We start from the raw sequence: 15,470 nt of genomic DNA on the forward strand, positions 1-15,470 counted from the left end.
AGCCTCACGTTCTCCAGGCTGTCATCGGTTTCGCCGGCTGGATGCGGGGGCAGGTAGTTCACCTCCGATTTCCTGGGTTTCTTAATATTTTTGGCAGGTTTCCTGTCGCCCTCCTGCTTGTGTTTCAGTGTGTTTATCAGCAGTTCAGGGTTTCCGTGCGCTTTCAGTTTGCTCCTGTAGTTTGAGCACTTGTACTTCAGGCTCTGCTGCCACCCGTAACATCCGTTGAACGAGCCGGGCTCCCTCAGGCAGGGATGCTTCTCGATGAGGGCCTGTGCGACCGCGGCCCTTTGCGGATCATTGGGATAAGCTGTGTAGGAGAACATGACCTCCGCCAGGCGCTCCAGAATGTCCGATTTGACGCTCGGTGACGTCAGCGGGGTTCCATCTTTTAGAAACTTCTCATTGCCCTGCCTCAAAGCCATCTCTGTGTTGTAGGAGAAGGTGGGGATGGGAAAGGCGGCCGGCCACAGGTTCTGCCTCTCAGTGGCGGGGGGACTGGGAATCAGATTGTCCTGCGAATCCACAGAGAGCTTATCGTCTCCCGAGGACATGTCAGAAGTGTCTGGGTTCGGCTCTTGAGGGACAGTGGTCATTATTATCCCTGGAGGCACTTGTACAATTTTGAGCGTGTCTTTGTCCTTCAGGTCACTTGTAGAGTTGAGTGTGAAGAAGTCATCAAAGTCAGTATCTTTGTACTGAAGGCCAATGTCTGTGCTGATGGAAAAAGCTTGCTTAAGGACTTTAATCATGTCCTCCACAGACGACGGGACACCGTTCTGGAAAGTTATTTTCTTGACATCGTGATCGATGACAACCCGAAATCTCATCGCTTGTTGCATGTCTGCAAATCAAGGAAACACAGGAGCTGTCACACACACTGACAGGTAAAGGTTTTCCTGTTGGTTCAAAACAACTTCCAATTCTCTCTCTCTCTCTCTCTCTCTCTCAGGAAAGCAGGATTTCTTGCCATAACCTCAAACTGAATTCATCTTATGGCCTGACAGATGAACAACAGCCATGTCCCTGACTCAATGCTGAAGTCGTTATAGCTGGTTATGTTTCTGGTCAACTGATCACATGCGGGCCTCTAAGAGCTTCAGATATCTGACCTGTTAAAGCCCCTGTCAGGTAAATGAGGCCTCAATGATAAGCAGACGCTGAGTCTGACCGAGGATGTTGAGGATGTACAGGAACCTGCATTAATCACATTTAAAGGGGCGCTCCACTGATTTTACATGTAAAGGTTATTTTAGTTGTCATATGGAGGATTACTCAGCCGGGAAGAACAGTGGTATAATGTCTCTGTGACTAATATGAAGCAAGTTCAACATGCCTAGGATATTTCTGGTTATCAGCTGGCTCAGTTAACTCTGGGTTTATCCATCTGGCTACAAGCGAGTTCATGAGAAAGAGGCTGAGTGTTAGTTTCAAGCCACATCCTTAGGACCATGAATAAAGCACTTAACATGGTATGAAAAGAAACAGTGACATCTGCAGGTAAATTCAGATATAGTGACATGTGAAGGTGATGATCAGCTGAGCTGCACTGATGGAATCAGAGTCAAAGCATCACCGCTGTCTGTAATTCTGTCAGATTAAAGAATCACTTCACTTGAAATGAAGCTATGAGATTTATGATTCAGTGATAAACTCTCCAGAGTGAACACATGAAAAGCCTCCAAAAGAAAAACCATTCCACTCATCTTTAAAAACTATCTGATGCTTTTTATCATTTGTCACTTCATTGTAAACTATTTTGTCCCTGTCAGGATCCTGTAGGAAAGATGACTCTGGCTTTGCAGTGATTTGATTGGTCAGTAGCTGGGCTATTGACAGATTTTGATTTGATCCTCTGAAGTTTAGGTGTACAGGATGAGTTACCATGGTGATGTACCATCACTGCTGTAACCATGGAAACCCAGGGTCAAACCTCAATCAATGACCATAAAGCCTGCTCCATAGTACAGGCATCCGGTCCTGAAAAACCTACTTCTCTTGTAATGTTTAGCAAACTTAACTTCGTGCCATTGTTTAGGATTTGGGGAATTACTTCCGGTGTCACCTCCTTCACCCCAAACATGAGGTAGAAGGCCTAGCCTCGGTCGCGGGACACTAGATATTAGCACGTCTTTAAAATAATAATACACTCTGTTAAACGGATGCGCTGAAGCCCTACGTGAACTGCCCATAACAACAACACAGCACACCTTTGTTACTTTTCTGCTTTTACTCTGAAGGTCCTTGACGCTTCACTTCCGACTTTAATTCGGTTTACCTTGACGCAGCGGGTGGAAGCTAACTGACCTTTTCTCATTCTCCCTGCACAAACACCGTTTCCGGCCGTTCACTCATTTACTCTCAATGACAAACAAAGAGTGGGTGGTGTTTCGTTAGCGAAGAAAAACTTCTTCAAACCTGCTTTGCTGCTCATCAAGAACTCAGACCTCTCATCCTCCAGCAGCCTGCGCTGGCGATTTATCTCTTCTTCGTAGTTTGATATTGTTGTTTCCAGCAGGCCGAATATCTCATCGACAGCCGCAGAGAGCCGCTGGTCGATAAAAGTTTTCAGTGTTTGCAGTGTGGACATTTTCAGAGGGGACGGTGGTCGCGTGGAAAGCGTGTTTTTTTTTTTCCTCCAACCTTCCTTTTTCTGGATGGCTTGACTTCCCGCACAGTGACGTCACTGTCACGACATCCCACCCAACAGCACATCATACACCTGACATGAAAGCCTTCGTCCAGCTCCTGACATGCTGAATTCACTGAGAGTAGAATAAACTTTATTACAGCATCTGAAGTGAACAGGAAGTGGCTTCAGCTGTGGAGGTGCACTGTGGATATGATGCAGATACTGTCCCAAGTTTTCAGACATCTTCCCATCATGCACTGAGCTCCTCTCTCTATCTGTACTCATCCATATCCCATTAATACATGTTGCTAACTCAACCTCTTCCCTTTCCTGTAGTTCTGTTCTTTCTCTCCTCTCCTCTCCTCTCTTCTGCTGTTGCTCTCTGCAGGTTCATCTGCCCTCAGAGCTGCAGAGTCTGGATCTGCTTCCTTTGGTCCTGAGCAGGGACTTAGGCACATCCCTGCCAGAGGATCAGAGATTGAGGTTGTCACTTGTACAAACTATACAACATAGTCCAACTGAAAAATACTAGTTATCCCAGTGTCATGTCAGAACATCAGGGTCATTCCCTATCAGTTCACCTGAGACCTCCCAATGCATGTCACGCACTGTAAACCTGGATTTGGTTGTAATTATTATTATTATTTTTAATTCTGATCAGAGATAAACTAGCGTGTTAAATTTCTGCAAAAGGAGGGCCCGTTCAAAATTCTGCTGCCTGTAGCAGCAGGTTTGAGCTGAGTGAGTGCTGAGTCCTGATTTGCTCTTCTCTTACTGGCTGCTGTGGCTGAAAGTTGTGGGTTTTTGAAAGCCGCTATTTGTAGGAATCTTTCTGGGGAAACTGTTTACCCGAAAGATCTTTCTAGGGACAACACTTTGGTTAAATGCTAAAGTTTGCTTAGTGTTAATGTGCTGACGTTAGTTTCTTGTCAGTTCACAGTTGTTGGCCCGCGTTAGCCACAAGCGCGTGCCAACACGTGCCTGTGGCTAACGCAAGCTCATGTCAGTTAATTGTGGTCATTCAAAACCGGTGTTTGTCGAGGTTGCACATGAGGGATTTGTTGGTTTTATAACACTAACTTGCAAACTTTTGCAAGTTTTGCAAAAGAACGGGTCATTAGTTTGTCATGAGCAGAGACTGGTTAACGTTTTGCTGTGGAGTCAGTGGAGTTTACGTTTTCTTATGCTGTGTTTTTACAGGTTGGTGTATAGATGCAGTGGAAGTGGAAGTATTGTGAGTTTACAAGTGAGTTTACGGGTTCAGATTTGGAAGATGTGTCACTTCACTCTCCCCTGTCTCACAGCAGCCCGATACAATGAGCCCCGGATGGGTTTTCTTTTGTGGAACTCAAAACTTATATAGCAAACTTAACACCAATATCTCTTTTCTACCTCTTACTCCAGCGGTCAAGTTCACACCTTCCCTCGTGTGACTCTTCTGTGACTAGACTACATTGCTTCACATTATAGATGGTTATTTAATGAGAAAGGGACTCTGACATATACAACAAAGGGAGTTGTGCATATGCAGATATGTTCCACATATGCACTCAAAAGCATGCTCTAACAAAACATGAAAAACTGTGTGAACGACAGCTGAACAACAACAGGAGCAGAGATGGGAAACACACAGCACACACCTCTGTAATAACCACAAACCTGCACAGCCACAACACTAACAGCGAGAATGACGCTCTTTTTGATAAGGCCATCAATTGGCCTTTAGTTTGTCCTAGTACCTTTTAATAGACAGTGGGTGATGCACCGTATGCAAAAGAGCTTTGGTGATATATAGTGGACAAAATGGAAACAGGATTAACACTGTCTTTACTCAGTTTTAGGGTTTTCCTCTATTCTCTCAGTGGGACTTAGAGATAGAGGCCTTCCAAATCTTGATGTGTTGCTGCACAGGAAGGAAATCCTATCATATTTACAGATTTAATCTCTAAAGGCTCGAACAGTGAACTGCACAGACAGTGACAGCTAGTCTCTTATTGGACTTTAACTTCAAGAATGATGGCTCAACAGATGAGTTTTTTTTGATGACTTCTTGCTGTATAGGTCATGAGGCCTCTGTATCCCCTGTGATGTACTGAGCCAGCTGACCTCTCACCCCCCCCCCCCACCCCCCCTTCCTTCTCTAAAGCCTTTTCTGCAGATTGATATTGTTGTGGGTTTTTAGTTCGAATATAGGATAAATTTTATTTATCCTATATTAGTTTATAGGATAAATCACGACGGTGACAGTTTTACAGAAATAAATGATAAAACTTACAGGGTCTGAGCTGCTTTCACAAAACGATTTGACAGATTAAATCACATAGTTGATTATGTGTTTGTTGTGCCCGTGTTTCTTTAAACAACAACGTGACAGATACTTCACATTCTCATATCATTCTGTTTATTGGGTTTTCAACATAAACACAAATCCCTGAACCCACCCCTCCCAGATGAAGAGATACACTAGTGTAAACCCAGCTCTCTCTCTCTGTAGGGTGTGTGTGTGTGTGTGTGTGACGGTGAGTGTGAGAGGTTGTTGTGAATAGTATTGTAGAGGAGAAATGCTCCTCCAGAGCAGAGCCCTGCTGGTTTTGTTCACACCTCCACCCTACAGCAGTGAAGGAGCGCCCCCTGCTTCCTGACACAGGCAAGTACAGTCATCTCACTGTAATGTTCAAACACTGTCATTCCATGAAACATCAGAGCAGAAGGATTCAGGTAACACCAGTCATGAGTGTTATTCAAATCGAATCACAGTGCAGTCAGAGAGCTTTTCTCTTGTGTGGACTGTCATGTGCTGTGTCAGATTTCCTCTCTGTGAAAATCGTTCCCCACAAACCGGACAGCTGCACGGTTTCTCCCGCGTGTGGACCGTCAGGTGCTGCGTCAGGTTTCCCTTCTGAGTGAATCTTTTACCACAGAGAGAGCAACTGAAAGGCTTCTCCCCGGTGTGACACCTCATGTGTGTCTGCAGATGGTGCTTCTGGCCAAATCTTTTCCCACATTTTGAGCAGCTGAATGATTTAACGGCCGTGCTGCATCCCATATCACTCACAGGAACCGTATTTTTCACAGTATTTAAATCCGTCTGAGGTTTCCTGATCTCCTTCCAGTCATCGCCACTGGCTTCAAAAGAGTGTGAGGTCTTGCCATCAGATTCAGATTCAAATTTAAAATCAGATACTAAGATCCTGTCTGGTCCTGGTCCTCCATAGTCCTCTCCATCAGGTTCTGTTTTCACCTGTCCAGTTGAGCTGCTGGCTGTAGGTTCTGTCTCTTGGCAGTCCTCAGTTTGTCTCTGATGAAGCTGTGAGGACTGAGATTTCTCCCTCTCCTCACTCTTCACAGGCACATGCGTGGATGGGAGCTTGGTGATATGGTCCTCGTGCAGTCCTGTGAGCTGACTCCTAACCTCCTCGGTCCAGAAATCCTCTTTTTCCTCTTTAATGTGTGGGCACTGTGGGTCCTCCTGGTCCAGGCTGGGGCTCCACTGCTGCTGCTGCTGCTGCTGCTGCTCAGAAAGAGCCTCCTCTTTAATCACCAACTGCTGCTGGACATCTGCACAAAACACTGAAATACAGACACAAAGTGTAAATGAAGCTTCACACCTTTATTAATGTGAACCCGGCATTCACCAAAGAAATACCCATTTACACCGCTTGCTATCACTTGTCTCTCTTGCGGTGTTATGTCCCCCAATCTGCGGAGAAGACAGTCCACAACGGGGCTTACGCACTGTAAGCTAGTTGCTGTCTTCCGCAAGTGGGTCAGGAGTTCAGGTATAACTGAATAGGCCATTATTTTATGGACATGTAAACATACACCTTTAGCTTGTGCTAAGCTAGCTGGGGCTAACAGCTAGCTTAGCCTGACTCCATACAACACCAACAAAGCTATAAACGTCTTATATGATACAGACCCGCTCTCTGCCGCTCCTCCTCGGGTTTTAGCGCCGTCTCCAACAGCCTGTGGTGGCGGTGCGCCATCTCCTCTTCATACTCGGTTATCGTTTTCTCCAAACGGCCAATTACCTCCTCCACTGCCGCAGTCAGCCGCTGGTTGATAAAAACCTTCAGACTCTGGAGTCTCCACATGTTCCACAGGTGACTGGTCAAAGCAAAGCAAAGGGAAAAAAAACACTGTGTACTATTCTGTCTCTGTTGTCACTGAGAGCTAACCGACTTCTTCTCCTGGGTTTCCGGCAGACGCGTGATGCGTTGTGGCACAGTGCTGCCTCTCACAGGTTAGGATTAGATTGCAGGTTTAGATTGTTAGGAGTAGGTGTTTCACAGTTTTTCCACACAGTCCATGTTTGTCCATCTTTGCCACGTGCCATGCCAGCCCACATAATCCCAGCCTCAGTCTAATCATCACAACTGTGTGGTGTCTTCTCTGTCTCCCCAAATGACCATGTTCTTTCTCTACACTGTTTTGTATAGCACACAGCCGCTATGTTTCTCTTGATGATGGATTTATTACATATCTTTTTTTTTTCTTTTTTTAAATGTGAGGCAAAATAGTGCATATGGATTTTCTGTTTTTGCATGTTTCAACAGACCTTTAGTCACAGCTACAGTTACACATTTTCAGACTGGATCTGCCAAATAAAAACCAACCAGACCAAAGAATGAATAGAGAAATTGAAGAAAACAGAAAAAAAAAAAGCTTCCTGACCCATGATGATGATCATTTGGATGGTTGGTGGGAGAGATAGACAGAGAAAGAAATGGATGTATAAAATAGATAAAAAATATTTTAAATGTGTGGTTGTTAATCTATATTTGCTGACCATTTTGAAAGTGTTTTATAAATAAAGTTATTACAGGGCGGCAGAGGTACATAATCAGCTGCTCACTGCCGTCATTCATTAGGAGCCTTCTGAGCTCCAGATATGATTACTGTCCTTCTCAGAATCAACAAGACAGGGAGGTGTGTGTGTATGTAGAATCAAGTCTGAGGGTAGTTAGTAACAATATATACACGTACACATGCACATACACGTGCTCCAAAACTTTTACTGGTCCAAAAAGAGGAGCTCAGGTCCTGAGTAGATAGGTGAAGCTTCATGTGCTTGATTTGCCTGCAAGAAGCACCAACTATGAAAGTTAATCAATTATTTAAAAGCAGATTATTTTAACATGTTATAGCACTGGTGTTTACACTGGTGAGACATGTTTACATTGCAGTAATAAATGGTTTTTATATGCCTTTTTCCTTCGTAACATTAGAAAATGGGGCGGTTCCTTTTAAAGGAACTATACACTAAATTATTTGAAGATACACCACAAAGATTTTTGTCGGCACATGATGTAAACAGGTTATTTTTCCAACAGCATTCATAGTGTATAGAAAAAATTAGCTTGTATCTTTTATCAGACTGTGTGACTGTGGCAGCAGCTGCTGATCCAAGTATAAAAACACCCCACTGGCTAACTCTGGTCCCAGTTTGTGCTGGTGGTTTGGGCTTGGTTTGCCAAAAAAATGGTGTTGTACATGAAAGAGATTTATTTCTCTTCAGTGACAGTAAACGTAACACATGACCTTACTTATAACTGTGCTATATTCAGAGAGCTGCTCATTAGAGCTGCTAGTTGAGGTACAACACAGGTGTCCCCACAGTGACACTGTTACAGGAGCTGAAGGTGATGTACCTCCTCAGGACCAGCTGTGCACACTGTACATGGGGGGGGGGGGGGGCGGCGACATCAGGTATAGGAGTAAGGCAGGTGCAAAAAAGGAAGGCATTGAAATGTAAAACTAAGTCCATTTGTGTTCATTTGTCAGCATATTGTTGTCAGTTCTGTTGTTCTAACAACACCAAACACATCATTTGGTCAACTCTCTATGTCATAAACACTAACTTCTGTTTTGAGGCATCAGTTCACACAAAAACATGGAGGCTCTTAATTTACCTTACTTACACTATTACCAGTGTGTCTTCCATGAGGTGTCTCTGGAGTGTGGACACCTTAGTGAGGTTGTAGTAGTAGGTAGTGAGGTAAGGTTATAACATGTGGAACAATACCAGTAAAGCTTGGTGCTCCAGAGCGAGGTGTTCGAAGAGCATTTGCAGAACCGTGGGTCAGACTGGGCGACTTGCTCTCTGCTTGGTGAAAACCGATGCAAATGTTAACATGTGTGGTATCCCAGAGCAGAGAAGTGATGACCTGTGAAATAAGAGAGGGTGTGTGCATCGGGAGATGGTTGAGGTTTGACGCTGTCTCTCATTCACATACTGGTGGCAGCCTGAAACCGATGCCGTTTGACCTTGGTAATTCCCGCACTGAAATACCGTACCTCCCAAACCGTAGAACGTGGACTAAGTTCATCTTAATCCTCTCCTGACAGGACAGACGGACCAGCAGAGTCCAGCCATAGGGTGGAGGGGCAGGGGTGGGGGGGGAGGGGGGCTGCTCAGACTACAGGGTTTAATTCTGAGAGATGAATGTCTGGGCCCTCCCCTCAAATGTCTCGGGGTAAATTGAGCCAATCACTTCATGGGTCAGGGATCTGTTTTCAGCCAGTCTGGAAAAGGTAGACTCATTGTTAAAATGTATTTTTGCCTCTGGGGCGGGGGAGTTATAGTTTCTGGGATTCAAGAGACCTTATGTATTGACAAGAGTTCAAAAATACTATAAGGCCACCAGATGTGAGTCAGGGCTTCCTTCTGTGCAGCATAATTGTCGTTGATTGTCAACTCAACTATTGTTTAGTTAAAACTGTCCAGCTCCATGAAGATTCACCCAACTTACCCCATCTCACAGCTACCAGTTCCCTGTGCCCTCCAGCCTCCACCCGAGCAGCTCATTGATGACCAGCTTGCCTTCTCTGTCCACCTGCTTCTGGACGTGATAATGTAGACGAGGTCTACATTATCTGGTTGACTAGGATGGATATGGTTCTGAAGAGCGGTCTTGGGTTAGACCACCAGTCATTCCTTTTGGACTACCAGTCAGGGAGTCTGGTTCAACTGGAGTTCAGTTCAATTGGTCCCATCCTGACAAGTCTGGTGGGTTACCTCATGGCTCTCAGAGGGCCGGGGGTGATGTTAGGGTATCAGCTTTGCCTCTCCCTCCTCCTTGTGTTTTCCCATAGGTCTTCCCCTTCCTTGTGTTTCATGTTTGTCTCCATTGTATGCTTATATAACATAAGCATAATGTTATATGCTTATATGACATAAGCATACAATGATGACCTCTCTCACAGTGTACCACTGTCACTCTATCAACAGAAAATTCATTTACAGCCCCTCAGGGATTTCCTGCTTTACTTTGCCACCTATGGTATAAACTGAAGGTCAGATCTGGGCAAAATGAAAATATTAATTCGTTGAACAATTCCATAATAGTGAAAAGCAAAATCAACACATAGATTCTGGTCTCCTGGTCCAGATGGCAGTGCACTGTGAGCCCAGTGGCCATCAAGAGCTGGTTTATGTCAGAACTCTCTGGAGGGAGACAGGGTATTGCATGGTTGCATGGACAATGAAAAAGGAGAGCTAAAAGAGTGAAGTTAGCTGTAAAGGTGTGGGGAGTGTGAAGCTGACCCCCCACCACCACCACCTTATCCACCCTGGTAAATACAACGCAGTAGGCCTCATGTTAACTTTCTGTGTCAAAGCTTCACCTCTCTGAAACCTTCAGTGTTGTGCTGCAGTCTCCAGGCAGGCCAGCAGCTGTCAGCCATCAGGACTATTCTGGTCATAAAGAGAGCCGAGCCAACTTTCACACTTTGGAGTCAAAGCATCTCTAATGGAAGAGAGCGCTGCACGCTGGGGGCCCGCTCAACTTAAGCAACAGGGAATGCCCCTTGTTTTTTTTTTTTTCTTCCCAGCCTTTGTCTGACTGCTCTAGATGAGAATAGTGCAATGATCATATGTTTATTGCATTTTAACCGCAGCGATTAGCACAGTCAGGGGACAAAGGATACACAAACATATGGTATTAAATGTAAACCCACTTTTTTTTTATTTAATAATCCATAGGAACAACTACCAAAAAGCAAAACAAAAATAAAACAGAAAAGAAGAAGAAATAAACTGATGGGCACTGTATCACCAGCAACAGTCGAGATGATAGTAGCATTTAACAAACAAGCCAAATATTCAAAGTACATTCATGAACAGTTTTAGAAAAAGGCTCTCAAAATGCCTCAAAAACCATACACAATATACAGTGATGTAGAAACCCTATACAGAGAAAAAAAAAAAAAAAGAATTTCATTTTCACTTCTATGAGTCACAATAGATTGTCCTGTTGGTGGCACATCAGGTAGAATTAATAGAAACTAAACTGTACAAATCGAAATTTTGACAAGCAAAAACGCTGGAGCTCGTTCTACGCACAAACAATCAAAGGCTCCACCTTCATTTGTCAGTAAAATCCACTATCCGACATTTTCTATTTCTATTTCACGGACAAGAGCTTCAACCTCGCTCCAGGCTGACTGCTCTCGTAAAATAAACGAGCCAGGTTTTCAATTTCAAATGAGCTGCAAATTCAAATTTAACCCACGAAAACATTCCTGATACATCCTGATAGGACCCTCTTCCCTTCTCTTCCCCGTTCTCTTCAAAAACATTTCATCAAAGACGTTTCAGACCAGCGTTGTTTGAATCCTTCCTCTTTCCTACTCAAATGACCTCTCTCTGTAACAAGCCTGTTTCCTCTCTAAGATCAGACCAGAGTAAAGCGTGATGTTAGTATTTTCTCTGCTTAAAACTGTACAACACCCACACTCCAGCAAAGGAACCGAAAGTTTACATATATATATTAAAAAAAAAGCATGTAGTTCTTATTTATGAGGAAGACGTTTGTGTCCTCCAGAGGCCTCCCTCAGGGTATGATGAGGGAGATGAAGGCCGAGGGTATGCCCAAAGATTTCTTCCTAATAAGTGAGCGTTCAGGCTGAAAATAGCTCAGCATTAAAAAAGCAAAAGGGTCTTTTTGTGTGGGCAGGTTGCTACAAAGAGAAGATGCAGCACTGTCCGTTCATTTCAGCGCTTCTATCTGAGGAGTGTTACTGGGATTCTAATCATTTTGTGGTCTGTGGTGACAAACATGAGTATAACAGCAGACGTTTCTTGTGCAACTTCTGGCTGATGTCATTATTCCTTTAAACCAATGGGCAGAGCTGTACCTCAATCAGATGCCAGTGTTTCTGCTCTGTGTACAATGAAGACACACAGTTTTAAATCTGAGGCTCCTCCACTCATGTTTTGAATCATCCGTATGTTTTATGACAAAATAATTTATGTTATCAGACTACTTTTATTTTTCTATTATAGGAACCAGACAGATGTGTGGGATTGTTTTTGGTGGAGGTATGTCCTCCATCGAGTGCCATTCCAGTTGAAAGGTGTCGACCGATGTGACCGGGTGAAGAATCCTATGATCGACCTGAATGAATTTGCTGGAGAGCGAGTCTAATGCAGTTTTGAGATCAGACTTTCATGCTTCTGCATGTGAACTATGAGCTTTAATATCATAATGCCGACTCGCTTCACCTACTACAACGCCAATAAGCCCAACCGGTCCTCTAACAGCTACAACAGCACAGAACTATTCATGCTTGCCATCGCCGTCCATCATCGCCCACAGACAGTACGTGTTCCTTAACAGCCGTTCACTCTGCTCACCTTCCAGTACGGCAGCAACAAATTCAAGTAAAAACCATATAAAACGACAAGAAAAACTCAACAATGCATCTTCCTTTGTAATACATTGCTTGAAATATATACATATGTGATTATTATTATGTAACGGCTATTTGATGAAAAGCGGTCAACTGGGAATTCTCTCCGAAGCAGGGATAAGAAAATCCTTTAAACATTTACCAAACTTAGATTTATAATCTGTAAGGAAATTTGCAAAAAGCTTCAATACACCATTTTTTCCACCATAAAATTGCCTGTGTACAATGTGTCAGGTGTTCTGTGATATTTAAGACCTCGTGTGAGCTGTTATTGCCATCATTTATCTATTTCTGATCAAAATTAGCTTCAATCTGTGTGCTTGGATTTGAAAGTTAGGTTCAGGCGAATGAATTCCCCTTCCCCTCCCTAACCATGACGAAATAGGAAACACTCTGCTCTGGGTCTATTTTGTATTTTTGACCACCCCCCCCCCCCCCTCCCCGCCGCCCCGCTGCCCCCAACTGTGGCAGCAGCTGCTGTGCTAAGTATAATGCAGAACACTGGCTAACTGGCACCTCAGTGTGCCTCTCACACAGAGCTGCTGATAGCATTAGCATCAGGAAGCCCGCTAAGAGCTGAAAGACTACATTGTACATGAAATAATACTCTGCAGCAGCAGGACTACGGCATCACACACACACACACACACCAGAGAGCATCTCATAGCAGAGCTGCTATAGCTCTCAAAGGGCCACAAATGTTCCTCTAGTGGCTGTCAAAGCTCCACCACACTCTCTGCTTTTCCAGTGCACAAATAAGAGTCTGACAGTAGCTTCTTGTAGCTGGTTAGAACTACCAGCTCTACTCTGCTGTCCATGCTGCACTGAGCAGTGGTCTCTCGGTGTCCCACGTGTCCCCTGATGCCACGATCCTACAGTCGATGCCCCCCTCTATTGTATTTTTTCGATATGCTGAGAGAGAGGCTGTAGTTACCCTTTAAAGAACAATTTAACATTGTGTTTCAGTTTGGACACGCCCCTTTACTTATTTTATTTATAGACTTATAGACAGAGAGAGGAAGCCTATTCCCCTGCAGATAGAGGGCACTAAATTACCAGTGATGGAATGAAGATGTGTGTCAGTGGTGTTTCTGATAGACTTTCCATGGGATCCTTTAAATGAATGGAAACAGAGTTTTTCATCAGGTTATTAATCTAAAAAATAATAATAATAATAAAAGCTAAAAACTTTTGCTTTAATCCATTCCCAACCGTCAAGACTGACAACTAACACCAATGAATACACACACACTTTATACAATACTTTACTCTGACCCCCACTAACAAACTAACAAAACAAAAGCAGCCAATATCCGCATGCTAAACAAGGCACCACAATCATTTCATAAGAAAAACGAACTATGCTAAATCCAGCCATCAGGGTGGAAACACGTTTAAGACAATGCTTTTCCTCTTCCTACTGTAAACTTAATTAAGAGTTCAAATAGTCCTATCTAAACCTTTCATTCAAATATATGAACATATTCAACATGGCATCATGCGTGTTAGGGGCCAACACTTCATTCTGAAACCAGCATTCACACACCAGCAGCTTTGACTCCATTAACAGCATCTGAAAATGTTAAACGTTCCTCACAATGTAAATGATTGATCTTATAACACTAATGGGTATCAAAGTGCTTCTGCACACCGTATCATTGTCCATAAACCTACAGGTGAGTGGATTAATCAGATTTATACCATGAGCTCTGGACAAAACGATCCAAAGTACGGTCTGATCACATTTCAGGGCGTTCAACAGTTCAAAGGAACTTCTTATGGTCCGAAACAAACAGAATTTAAAATTACAGCTGTGCAGTTATCTGAAAATAATGCACGCCCTCCGGCCAATCACAATCTCGGTCTCTGCTTCTGCCTGGCCAAATCCGAACAGGATCCCACACGCACACACACACACACAACAGAACAACGTGATCAACATCATCCAACCCATGCACAAATCTGATCTATATCTAAACGTAAACAATAAACCACCTCATTAATCTACAGAATAAAATTCTAAATATATTCACTGAGAAACTGAAAGAATCAAAAAAGAAATCTCAGAGGTTGAGCGTATACCTGACTGTACACTGTATGTATCAGCAAACAAAGTATTTCATTGGCTAAAGCTGCAAGATGCATGTTTTCCCTTTAAAATATGAATAAATAAATAAATACTATGTATATGTATATGTATATATATATATTCGGAATCACAGCTCTAACCTTTCTAGCAAATAAACTGTGAAGGCAAAATACTTAAGCAAAGGATTTAAGTTTAGGATTCCTTGGATGTTCTGTGTTGGTAAAACCACAGGTCTTGGCAGTAATTCACTGTGTGTGACAAGGGCTCTACAGCAGATTTAGCCTAAACTGTACGGTGAAAGGATGAGAAATCATTATCAACTCAACATCAATGTCTGAAAATGCCTTTCCCTAACAGAGGAGTAACTGTTAGTGTAGCAATGCTCAAATTAATGGCAAAATACAGTTGTAGCCTACAGCTAAAATGATTAAGCTAACAGTAGCCCTTCAGCAAAAGTAGATTCAAACATGAGCTCAATGCAAAAGAGGAAAAAAAACTGCAGAAAATTTTCTTGGACTGAAACTGTCAGCACGCTTACAAAGTTGTACCTTAGTGTATTGCATATTCCAAAATATAGTATGTTATAAAATATATTCCAAAGAAAAACAGAATATCAGTGAGTAGCAGTCACCGTACGGTGTAGGACACATTCGTCTTTCGATCATGCAGAACATGGTCACTGTGGTGTTTTGGGTTATGTTGTCAGCTTTGGTGTTGAAAAAGGAGACTGAGACCTCACATCATAGTGTCATCATTCGTCTCCCTTTGTCCTGATTCAGGACAGAGGGACAGAGGACAGACGTGCAGGTAACAGTTTAGAATTTCGTTAGCATGCATTTAGCTAACCAAACCAAAACTACAGGGAGGGAAATCAGGTCAGACCTGGCAGCTTCCAGTCCAATCTATGCATTTAACAATCAATATGCAATATTCAGTTTTAACTGTCATCAACCAGTCATTATTTTTAGTTTGGTTTACTTTGCTACCAAGATAACCATGCTAACTTTCTAACTACTAACTTTCTACTGAAAACAACAACTACTGCTCTACTGCTGG

At 43.2% G+C, this 15,470-nt stretch overlaps 1 protein-coding gene across 1 annotated transcript; it reads right to left on the reverse strand.

The window, feature by feature from the left end:
* Positions 1 to 5,079: 5,079 nt before the first annotated feature.
* Positions 5,080 to 6,827, reverse strand: LOC121193223 (zinc finger protein 519-like). Its single transcript, XM_041055437.1, has 2 exons — positions 6,552 to 6,827; positions 5,080 to 6,202 (listed from the first exon to the last, which is right to left on the reverse strand). Exons 1-2 carry the CDS (start codon positions 6,724 to 6,726, stop codon positions 5,370 to 5,372), a joined length of 1,008 nt encoding a protein of 335 aa, XP_040911371.1. The 5' UTR covers positions 6,727 to 6,827; the 3' UTR covers positions 5,080 to 5,369.
* Between the last annotated feature and the right edge of the window lie 8,643 nt (positions 6,828 to 15,470).

Source organism: Toxotes jaculatrix, chromosome 14 (assembly GCF_017976425.1).
Source record: "Toxotes jaculatrix isolate fToxJac2 chromosome 14, fToxJac2.pri, whole genome shotgun sequence".
NCBI lineage: Eukaryota > Metazoa > Chordata > Actinopteri > Toxotidae > Toxotes > Toxotes jaculatrix.

Bases quoted from the DNA above. Each gene is read 5' to 3' on its own strand.
- LOC121193223 (XM_041055437.1), bottom strand. From the start codon at position 6,726: ATGTGGAGACTCCAGAGTCTGAAGGTTTTTATCAACCAGCGGCTGACT. The intron at 6,203-6,551 runs GTCTGTATCATA...TCTGTATTTCAG, and splicing joins GGAGGAGCGGCAGAGAGCGG to TGTTTTGTGCAGATGTCCAG.